Source organism: Amphiura filiformis, chromosome 17 (genome assembly GCF_039555335.1).
Source record: "Amphiura filiformis chromosome 17, Afil_fr2py, whole genome shotgun sequence".
Classification (NCBI taxonomy): domain Eukaryota; kingdom Metazoa; phylum Echinodermata; class Ophiuroidea; order Amphilepidida; family Amphiuridae; genus Amphiura; species Amphiura filiformis.
The window spans coordinates 61,071,183-61,083,804 of NC_092644.1; the positions used below are offsets into that span (position 1 = coordinate 61,071,183).

General features: G+C 36.2%; 1 protein-coding gene across 1 annotated transcript in view; it reads right to left on the reverse strand.

The window, feature by feature from the left end:
• Nucleotides 1–1,565: 1,565 nt before the first annotated feature.
• Nucleotides 1,566–12,622, reverse strand: part of LOC140138109 (LIM/homeobox protein Lhx9-like) — a 58,042-nt gene continuing 46,985 nt past the window's right edge. The window contains exons 3-4 of the mRNA XM_072160005.1: nucleotides 4,484–4,683; nucleotides 1,566–3,501 (exon numbers count right to left, since the gene is read on the reverse strand). Coding sequence (XP_072016106.1) covers nucleotides 3,082–3,501; nucleotides 4,484–4,683 — 620 coding nt within the window. The 3' untranslated portion in view covers nucleotides 1,566–3,081. The remainder of the gene's footprint in view (nucleotides 3,502–4,483; nucleotides 4,684–12,622) is intronic.

Here is a 12,622-nt window from a genome sequence, read left to right on the forward strand (position 1 = left end):
GCAATTTTTATAGATAACGCACAATAGTGACACACCCCATTATGTGTTTAGGGAAAATAATAAAATTGTTTAGGGAAAATAATGCCCATATGCATACTTTCAAAAAAATCTTTTAAACCAATGTATTGCCAAATTAATTAGATACAAAAGTTATACAAAGTACTATTTTGATGTCATTGTAATTTGCATTAATACATTTGGTAATGACGTAGTAAACACTAATAAAAACTTGTGTGAAAGTAATAATGGGATATTCCAGTTGAAATCCATACACCCCCTATGGAAGACATGACATTATTCTCCCACATAGGGGGTGTAGATTTCAAATTGAGCTGCCCATTCAAGTACCCCATAGGGTATAAATACAGGACTGTTTACAAGAGTTGTTCTGTGAATGCTTCAGAGCATAAAAATAAGGTGTTGTAATGACATGAAAAACATGTCTTCCTTTCAATCTGTTAAAGGCTTAATGTACGATTTCCTTCAAATTTTAAATTTGTCATTATATACTCAAAATGCTGAAATAATACTAGTAATAATGATTGGGAATGGTTTCTGTCCATTTTGAGCTGAAATAACGAGGTAACGTGAAAGAAACACTGCTTGTTATTTTGGCCGTTTAACACGCAGTTCTGTGGGCGGACATAAAGTCCTAATTTCGTGCATTATGACTTTATGTCGAACTTTGCTCTGATTACCTACAAACACAACAAATTTGGCTGATTCCATTTAGGTGCAAGTTGTGACATGTGTAAACATTACAAATATGCCAAAAAATCAGTACAGGTTTGAAAAAAATTAACCAAATTCATATTATAAGATCGTACATTATGACTTTAATAATTGAGATTTTTATATAAAAATGTCCAGATAAGCGAGGTGGACATTGGTTTCCTTATTTGTATTATAAAACTTCTACTTCTGAAGATCATGTAAGTGCTTGGACTAACATTCATACTGTACTTGCTTTCAGTAATATCACATACAAAATATACAACAAGTGCCGCATCATCACAATTTTTCACTTTAATAACAGTGTTTGTGCACTTTCACTGGCTAGAAATTACATCTTTCATAATAATCTATATCATAATACAATGTTAAAACATACATTTCAATAATAAATAAGTCTTTATATATTTATATAATATAAACATCACAAAAATTGTGTAGTAAAAAACATCAAGGTTTGTGTTACTGTTACAAACAATTAGTATGTAATGGGGTTTATCAAAAACAGTGAGGCACACCGGTATTGTGGAGACATGAATACAAGCAAGACTTGGGTCATAATTCACAAAATATGACTCGAGGGAAAACAATTTATAGGATTTGGATTTTGAAGTCACTTTTGTATAAGGCAACATTTCTGTATCTAAATCAAGGTTTTCTGGTCATTAGTTCCAATATTGAAGACATTTTGTATTGTAAATTTGCTGCACCCTTATGGATTCACTCAACCTGAGATGACCGAAATGTGCAGCATATTGAAGTATTTTTATTCATTTATAATTAAAATTACCACTATTTTCTACACATAAAAATAACCAAAATTATTTTAAACTAGAATGGTTTCACTTGCCAGCAAGTTAAAAACATCATGAACATCGAGAGCACAAAAGGTGATCAAACCTGCTGTTATCGAATGGAGAAGCGCAATAGCGCCACCACTATATCAAACTACACTTATGGCACGGTATCCCGAGAATGAGAAGTGATGTGCAACTTCCAAAATAATTTTCGTACACGGTCCTTATCAAATTATAAAAAAAGTATCAGTGACATTAATACATAATTATGACCAATCCAATATCTTTGGCGTGATTTCATTTCTAGTACTTTTTTTTCATATTTGGTCGTTTTAATGAAAAGATTAAGAAAATAATTAGCGCATTGAGTATACCTTTGCCGGGTTGCCGTAATTCTTAGTTGCTGCAAAGAAGATGTCTTCATTACATCTTCTCTGGTTGCTGGCAGAAAAACTTTCAACTTAAACAGGTTTGGGCCGCTAATGGTACACAACGTTTAATCCCATGTGTTTGAGATCATTTATTTTACCAACTTTATAAAAACAGAAATAATTCGAGAGAAATGGATCGGAAGTTGATGGTCTGCCAGTTACGCACATGTTACTTGACATAAGTCTCAAGAGTTTCAGGTAGATAAACGCCCATGAATTACGTTTACATAGCCCATACACTATGGACCACAATAGCCTCATCCCAATGGCATAGTTCAATAACCTAAATTAAACAATAGTGCAAAATTTGACCTCAAGTTGCAGGGTATGAGTTTTTGTACCCAAATTTTCGGAGGTCATTCAATGAATGTATAAATGTATTGGGGTTAAAGAACTGTGCCCTGATAGATGAACATGTTGTGGATCCTAGTGATAATCAAATTGTATTGAACCCTGGATCTGCCGATCGGGATGTACAAAGGGAAATATTGTTTCTGCTTTGACAACTTTTTCATCAACAAAAGAGCAGCGTGTTGCCACATAAATTAGATAAATATTGTCTGTCCCATATCAACTTCAAGTTTTCTTTGTAAACACACCTTATACAATAAACAATATTATTATCATAATAATTATGAATAATCACAATAAACACAATGATAGTACAATACAATCGACTGGTAAAAACACTATAGAATTATATCCACCACATTAAGTTTGTTTTTCATAATCGTTACAAGTCATATTGTGTGCATGGATACACCATCGAGATATAAATAAATATCTCAATGTTACACAAAAACTTTCACACTGCCACTCTTGCTCAATAAGGTTTACATTCAAAATAATATCATATTTAGATCACAGTGATCCCATATCACATCAGGATTGATCTGATTTATATTTTCCTTGATTCATTAATGTATCTTTTCTTTAATAATTATGACTTTTGTTCCACATACGTCGCATATTTATGTATTTCTATATACATGTGAAGGAAATGCGTCACCCTTGGAAAAACTATGTATACCCTGCCCTGATCCCACTCGTGGGTTAGAATCGTCAGCACTCTCTTGTATTTTGTTCCCAATAAACATAGATATTGTTTTTATTTTCTTCTGTCAGTTGAAGATCGGTGTAAATCCTGTCGACGATGTTAAGCTGGTCATCTTTGGTATCGGCGACAAATTGTTTGACAAATGAGAACTAACCCCTGTCGGCATTGACGAAATTGTCGACACCTCGTCGGCAAGGGCAGGAGATGCCGATTTCAAGTCACTATACGATGGCGAGTCATCCATATCGGGTGACATCGCCTGTTCCGATCCGATATCGCTATTGTCGATGTCGGGTCCTGGTGATCCCATGTCGGATTCAGCCATCCCGTCTAAGTGTGTACTATCGTCGTCGGGAGGAGAGTTTGCCTCGCTACCGTGACTGTCCGTGGCATTGTCTGTTTGGTCGGATTTTGTCTTGTCGTCACCTTGGTCTTTCTTCAGTAAACTTCGCCTATATTTAGCTCTGGCATTCTGAAACCATACCTAATATGATGAGAAGAGTGGGATGGAAGGAAGAAAAGAAGATATGAAATGAAAATCACTACAACTGAAATCGTTTAAAGGGGCATTTCGTGATCCACAGCCTCATCCCCCACTTTTCCCAAAAAAGTTGAGATTTTTACACCACTGGATACCTCTGGCTACATAATGTTTATGTACCAAATATTTCTTGCAGATTAATTCGTTTAGCAAAAATATCGCCAAATTTGAATTTCGTTCGGGTGCACCAGAACGAAATTACAACACATTGTCTATGGAGCAGTGTAATACACATAATCATGCATAACTCGCAAACGCAAAATTGGAATCAACTGAAATTTTGGAAATAAGCTTTTTTCGTGGATATCTACTGAAAAATGTCATAAAAAGAAGATGCTAAGATCACGAAATCCTCCTTTAAGTGCATGGTGTGGGTGGGTTTTATTCAAGATATCAGTGAATCCTTTTATTATTATAGTTACACATAATGTATATACGGCTTATATTTTACACGGGGTCATGACAGTACTCAGGATTCATATAGTTATGGAGACCGTGCTACGACTACAGGGCCTATGATTGCGTTGGTCAGGCTTCATAGGAAAATGGCTAGATCATACGACCCAGACTGGGAAAATGACCCGCATACGGGTATTTATATGCCCCGGATCGCGGAAAGACCCAAGTTTTGGACCGCACATTACAGAAAGACCTCTAAATATTACAAACAACGCTGAAAAACCTTTGATTTTGATCAATAGCCTTAAAAGACCAAATTGCCCATTCCTCTTATTTCTGTGTTTTGTTCTATGTGTGGGATGGGTTGTTTTTGCAAGTCGATTTTCAACCAGGACAGTTGGAGGCCGGCTTCGACAGATACGCCGCATACGCACCAAAGAGTCTGAAATGCCCCCCTCCCCCTCCATGGCATACGCCCATCAGCACGATCAGTCATGTTATAGCATGTATTTGTAGGAGTGCTCACCTGTAATACCCGTTTAGTAAGTCCTGTTTTCTGTGCAAGCTGCTTCAAATCTTTGGCATCGGGGTTATGATTGATGGAGAAATAAGACTTCATTGTTCTCAGCTGATGATGTTTGAAAGATGTCCTCATTCTCTTGGTCCTCGCTTGCTGACCGTGGCCAGTGAAATCACCATCTAACGGATGGCCATCCAAGCCCATACCTGAAGGAGTGAAGAAAGTAAAAGAGAAAAGAAAAATGCTTATTTGTCTAGAAACCGATTCGATAGAAACTTTTTTGATAGCACAGCAAGCAGTGTCTTCCGAAAACACAAGGGTGTTTTTTTAATGCTTTAACACGATTTCTAAATGTTTTTCAGGAGCTAGCAAACTTTAATTGTAAAACGTTTTCGCAACATTTTAAAATGACTGCACAAAAGTTGCTAGAAAAATAAAATTACGACAACGTTTTGTGTTTGCTAAATCTTCATAGCCAAGAGGTCTGTCATTCGTCACATTTGCGGGTTATCCGTTATCACTCAGAACATGCACTATCAACGCTGAAGTGCAGTGAGTTGTTATCTTCAGTAGATAGCACATTGCGTAATAATGCAGATTTAAAACGGTTTTCACAATTTCAAAATATTTTTCAGGTTCTAGTGAACTTTATTGTAAACCGTTTTTGTAACATTTTAAAATGGCCGCACAAAGGTTACCAGAAAAAAAGTTGTGTTTGCTAAATCTTCATCACGGTCAGTAGCTAAGTGGTCTGTCATTCGTCACATTTGCGGGTTATCCGTTATCACTCAGCATGCTCAGAGCATGCACTATCAACGCTGATGTGCAGTGAGTTGCTATCTTCAGTAGATAGCACATTGCGTAATAATGCAGATTTCAGCTCTTGTAGTCAAATACGGTATTGCTCTTACTATGCATATTCACATATTGCATAATCAAGTTCTACAACTTAATGTAACAGGGATGTAGCATTAATTAATCAACAATCAACCAATTTCAAATCAAATATAAAAAAACAAAATGTGAAATGCAAAGATATCATTGGCGTGTAAAGTTTGCGTGATAAAACATACACGAATCAACAACAAGGTCAGAGACTATTTTGTTAAGAACACAAGATTTTACCAAGTTAAGGCGACAAACCTACGGACAAAAACTGCTCAAGCTGTTATGTTATTGTCAAATCAGTCACATTCCAGACGTTTTATTTACTGTTGAATTCTATATAATTGAACGTGAATAATAAAATAATACCCTATGTATTTTGGGCAAATTTTTCCCAAGACTTTAAGACCCGCGCCACTTTTCTTGTCCATTTCGCTTCATTACCCACGACGTAATACGGTTGACAGGATCCAGCGGTCAGAGCGGTTAAAGAAAAACCAACAAAATGTATGTACGGTTAAAAGTTAGTCAACTTCTCAATGGGACCGGTCAAGATTATGTGGAGTCGCGGTAAAAATTGTTACAGTGGTCATTCATGCACTGGTCACTATCGGTCATTTGGACGAAGTCGGCGCGTGGCCGACATTGACCGCTTGTAGCATGTGTAGCATCGTCCTAAATGAGTATTTTGATTCAGATAGTGATGTTATGTGAATGATTTTACCTGTAATTAAGTTAATTAGTTACATTTCAGGCCAGTAGATACGTTAATGAGGACATGTGTACATGTTGTTTTTACGGATCTTGGTTGTTAAATGATGTATGTAAGACTTGTATTCTGTTTTTCAATACTGGTATACTAGTAATGATGATCCTTTGATCACATACAGATTTTGTTAATATGCCATGTATAACAAAAAAATAAATTTAATTGAGGGAATCATAAAAATATGCTATTGATGAAAATGCTCGATGTTATTTCCAGAGCCAAAACCGACCAACTGCAAAAAACAATGCTGGCTTTAATATAACCGAGGTTATTCACAATAATTTTGAAAGCCCCAATGACCATCAGAAACCTGATGGGAGTTGACCAGGTGGAGGTAGTGGTAGTGGTATAGTGGTGGCAGTGCCTGCTGCTACTGTTGCTGCTGCTTCTAATGAAAAATGCTAATAAATCTGAGGGAGAGAAAGCCCCGCCAGAGCAGTTCTTCTGGAGTGAACTGCCCGGTTATCAAATTAATCAGTGACGATGTTATCTTTGAATTTGACAGGTACTATTTTAATTTATGTATTAATGTTATTGCATCAATTCGCACCTGTTAAATACAGAGATAACCTTCTCACTGATTAATTTGATAACCAGGCAAGTTTGGTTCACCCCAGAAGATTATTTGTGAGTATTTCATGTATTTCTGACCGTCATTTTTGTTTAGACCAAATAGCGATTTAAAATCTTTTGTCTATTCAGTAAAGATCCTTTGTCATGTTTATATTAAAACGAATCTGACAATTGTCATGGTATCCCGATGTCAATTTGCAGCAATCAACCCCATGTAGACTTCGGAAATTAGATGATATTATAAACACAATGAGGCCTAGGCCATGAACAACCATCACTCAAATAGTAGGCCTTAATTCTATAAGAGAAAAACAAACATGAGGTATATACGATTTCTCTCCATAACTGAGATAACTTTCTACCTACCGGCATTATACAAGCAAGCAAGCTGCCGAAAATACTACTAGTAATAATCACAGAAATTTATGTTGTTACTTCTTCTTGGAGAAGTAATTAAAATGCATAGCCTACATTCGGTTAAAATATAGTATTGCCTTAAAAATAAAATTTAAAAAGTGCTGTTATGTCCAGCAAGAGCAATTATTTTAGCCAAATGTCTTGACATAACCCATTATACAGCATGTGCATATAAATTGTTAACCATCTTTCTCGATTTCCTTGTCTTCTTTCTCTCTCAATACAATTCTTAACCTGCTTTCATATTCCTGTAGGGCAAGCACATCTGATATGCACATGCGATATTTTGGAAGCAGTTCCTCACATCATGAATTCTCTGTTCTCATATTGAAATTGGACCTATTGGTCAAAGCTACTGTTTCTCTTTCCACATACCCATGTGGATGCAGGAACGGTGTTGCCATGTAGATGAAATGCTGGGTGATTGGTTTACGAGTGACGCCCAAATTTTCCTCTGTTTGTTTGTTGGGGTGTTTTCGTTTGTTGTCGTTTTTTGCCTGTTTGGGTGTACTTTTAACTTTGTTTGTTTTGGTACTTCTGTTATATCTGATGTTCTTAGTTTGTTTATTTGTTTGCTTCAACCAGTCGGACATACACTTGGGTCCTGATGGGACCAGGCTCATGCCAATCTATGAAGCAATCAATGCTAACTGTAGTCTTTCTTTCTTTTTGTTTGTTTGTTTGTTTGTTTGTTTGTTTGTTTGTTTGTGTGTTTGTTGGTAGGGGGTTTGTCTTCTAGTTTGTTTGTTTTCTGAGAAGAGTCCAACCTCACGATCTTTAGAATGCTGCAATTAACAACATCATTACTTTAAAATGACGAAAGTACAAGAAAGTATGTGCACGGATGATACAAAGGCTATATACAATATAGCCTATAGGGAATGCCCAATATCCATTTCATCAGATTTGGGCTCTTTGAGAGACTGCCTTAGCTACCCACGTAAAACTCTTGCTGTGTACCTCAACAGGAGCTTAAAAGCCCAATTTGGCGAGGAAATTACCTGTGTATTTTACGCAGAGTGGGGTAGGGAAACTGACGTGTCTGAAGACTGGTCGGGATAAAACTAAGGCGTCTTTTGGAGTTCATGTGAATGTAGTCCCTACAGAGTCAGAGACGAAGGGATGCCAGTAAATATTAGGACCTATATACAAAATGTTATATAAAATGTTTCTCACGGTTTAAAAAAGGATAGTATCACCCTTCAAAATGCTATAGCCATGATAACAGTCTTTTCATGTGGAGTGTAATACATTCTGTACAGCTGCACGAGTCATATTTATTTTGAATGTAAAATTAACATCCTGAAAATAGAATGTTATTTATTCAGACATACAGCGAATCCAAATATTTTTAAGCGATTTGAAAGGGTAAAATAATATTGCCAAATCTACAGGTTTGTTTCCCTCAAACACACTACTATTCACTTGAAGTTGTTTGTCACTTCCTCTACATAAAGATCTGTCAAAATGTCTCCTTTTAACAAGTTTTTCTGACGGTTCACTTTCACAAGTACCATGAGTACTTCAACAAAATCCTCAAGTATTCGGAAATAACATGCATCAAGCTCTAGCCCTAAAAAAGTACAAAGCCCGGTAAAAGTAATATGCACGGGGCAGATTTTTGTCAGTTCAACATCGACAAAAACATGGTTTTATATATCTCATGAATACATGTACTTTTTATACATGGGTTATTTGTCTGAGCAAAGCACCTGTATTAGACACCCTTAAGCTGAAAAAAGTAAAATCGAAGAAAAAAAGTAAAGTGTTATTTTCTGACCAAACTATAAAAACTACCAGATTTATGATGACGCCCAAAGCGATATGAGAAAATGTTACAACAAAAGATACAGTTTATAACTTGACATCTTTTAAAACTTGGACGAGCTTTTGTATATCGGGTAATAGAAAATGACAATCCAAATGCGGAAAGGATTTGTTTTTATGAGTTATAGAAAAAAAGGATACCCTTAAGGCCAGCAATATTTTCGCTCTGAAAAGTACCCCCTTAAAGGGTGGATCCACACGCCATACACCTTAAGCATATTAAACTTTACTTGTTCTTTTTTCGCTGGTAACAATATACTTTCACACTCAACGAATGTCATCACTGGAGCTGTACGAATGCCAAGAACCATCTGACATTTTTGAAGGAAAAACTGATGTTCACAAGTATTAAGTACACTGTATCGGTAAGTTGATACCATTTTAACCATAGGGCGGGATATTTCATATAAATTGTTGGCTGTTTTCATGAGTACTTTAGTATATTGTGTACATGCACCTTACTCGGGGCCATTTTAACCTGCTAGCAATGTTACAATCAAAAGAGAAAACACCAACTTTGAAAAACACAATTTTTGTGAGCATAAGCTGGTTATTGTTGTACCTGGAGAAACAAAACTCAACTTTTCTTTTTCTTTGCCGGAAGTGTATACCAATGGTATAAGCTGACAGATTGAGAATGAATATAGGCGGAGAAATATTGGTTAAGGACAAAATGAGACTAAGAACATGAAGAAATCCGACCATGGGTTTTCAAGAAAAGAAACAAAGTTACTATATATATATATAGCTAGGCATCAATGTAAAAGAATCTTCTTCTAAAATTATCTCAAGAACTAGTGAAATGACACTGCGCATATTTATACCAGTTGTTTTTCCAAATTCAAATATGGAATTGGAATTCTGACATAATTTAAATTTAAGTAAGAAAAATAACTAAGCATTTTTGTGTATTTGCAAGATTAAGATGGGTATTTTCAATAAGGGAGTGATGCACTTTTAAGTTTTTTGTGTATATTCAAATCCGTATTTCACAGTACAATCTACTATACAGCCGAAGTTCGATGCATGCATGCATGGTACATATTTCTTTATGGATATATTTATGTCATAGGTATTAAAACTCAACCCCTAATTCGTACCTGCTTACCCCAATTCCAAGTTATTTGATACTGATTTGTGAACTTTCCCGTTGATTACGAGACCATATACTTTGACTCAAAGCACCTTGGGTGATGACATTATGTGGATTTGTATTATTCATTGTTACCCCTATAAGACCCAACTGTAAAGCCCCCTTTTTTAAACTATCCCATACCCCTGCAATGTACTTTTTATGGGGCGAGGGAACTCCTAGATATGTACATTTCCTTTCTTACTTTCCAAGGGGTAAACGCTTCAAACCCACTTTGTTTCTTGTTATCTCAAATAATATTTGCACCACGCAAGTATAGTTGCAGACACTCTAGACAGAAACAGGGAAAAGTTTGCGAAGCTGTCTCTGCGTTCTTTTGTAGGAAGGGTCCCTTCTCCAGCTGCGCTTGGAGCGGGGAAGGGGCGGTACAGTACACGTGCTGTGTCCGCACGATAAATGGAGTGAGCAAGGAAATTGAAGACAAAGACTATAGTACCTCTTTTTGCAAGAATAATGAAGTTATTTGTCAAGAATCTTGGCGAGCAAACACATAGATCTTATGGGCTTGACATCCGTCGACTTATGTTTTTCTACCCCTATTTGATGTTATTGCTGGTAGCGTCTGTCAGTTGCAAACCCCTTTCATTAATGTAGGCCAAACTTGACTAACTCTGATGATGGGCCATCTGATCATGAATCAAGTCTGATATGCTGCATCCAAGCATATGATTTTATGAGAACATTCTGTCCCGACTCCATAAAACACTCGACCAATATGTCACTTAAGTTCTTTTCTTTTAAGACACTTCCGTGATTCACAATTTTCAACAATATGTTCCTGAAAATTGCATTTTTTGTTATTGTTCATCATGGGTCTTGATTAAGGCGTATGCTATTTGTGATTTAATCAAATCACAAACAAATCAAATCACCAAACAATAAATGTAAAAATGCCTATAATATCTATCTCTCTTAACTTACCAAATTGTTCTTAAAACAAAACACACATAACCATAGAAACGTAAGACGAAAGCATAAAGAAGCCAACTTTGGTAGTGAGAAACTCGACAATTGTCTTTTTCACATTTTCGTCAATCTACTACCACGCTCTTGCCACGCCTATTCCTCAGGTATAACATTTATTAACTTGAACTTAAATTTTCAGCAAAATATCGATCGACGTACTATATTGGACTGATAATTAATGCCATAGATTGTGGCATTTTGTTTCTTTTTAAATAGATTTTCACTTGTCTTATTGTTCAAAAGCATCCAATTTGCTTTATTTCAGTGATTTTTTTAAATTTCACGTGAATAAAAAAAGCACACGTGTACATACATTACAATTTGAGTTCTTTTTCGAAGCCATTCGAATTGGATTGTCATAATGTCATTCCTTGCATGAGATCAACTTTGTCATTTTCGCATTGCGTCATTTCTATATGTCGAGACTAATGAACAAATTCAACATCTACAAATGCTTAGGAATCAAAATACGACATTTAGCAAAGTGAACCCTCTCGATCGAATTTGACTCGGAGCCGTCGCCATTACGAAAGCAGACTTCGTCTTAGCAGGAGCTCCTTAGTTCAGACGAAGACTTGCGCTCAGCACCACGAGCACCCAAAGAAAATCGGACTCACTAGGATCCACAACATGCTCATCTAATCAGGGCACAGTTCTTTAACTCCAATACATTTGTATATTCATTGAATGACCTCTGAAAATTTGGGTACAAAAACTCATACCCTGCAACTTGAGGTCAAATTTTGCAATATATGATTGTTTAATTGAGGTTATTGAACTATGCCATTGGGATGAGGCCATTGTGGTCCATAGTGACTACACACAACTATCATCAATTAAGACATATAAAATCCACATATATCTCAGTATTTATTTATTTCTTTGCTTTGTCTCCGTTACTGTGATGTTCCCATCTATCCAAGGTCATGTCTGGTTAGATTTGGAAGACATCAATGTCTCCGGATTTTATTTGACTCGGCGCCATAGAGAAACGCCCGTCAGTCACTGTCGATGGGAGCTGATGGGTTGTTTAAAGTTTGTAAACTTGGACGTTTCAAACTACTTCGTTTTGCCCTTCGTCAGCTATAGTAAGCCTTATCGTACATGACATGTTTTAGCATTGATAAGTTTGATGAGAGCGTGTGTTGGGCATAACCACTCAATTCAATTTCAGTACATGCCCACAAAAAGTTGCGAATTTTTCGCCCGAGCGATAATAGCCGAGATGAAGGTCAATGACATCAAATCACAAAACAATGAATGTAAAATGCTTATAATATCTATCTCTTTTTTCTTACAAAATGGTTCTTTAAAACACACATAACCATGGAAACGTAAGACGAAAGCAGAAAGAAGCCAACTTTGGTGGTGAGAAACCCGACAATTGTTCTTTTCACATTTTCATGATTCTACTGCCGCCCACGCCTATTCCTCAGGTGTATAACGTTTATTATTAACTTGAACTTAATTTTTCAGCAAAATGTCGGTTTGATTATCAATAGCGTCAACATGATTGATATATTCATGAGTTATATTCATATCGTCGGGTGCATCA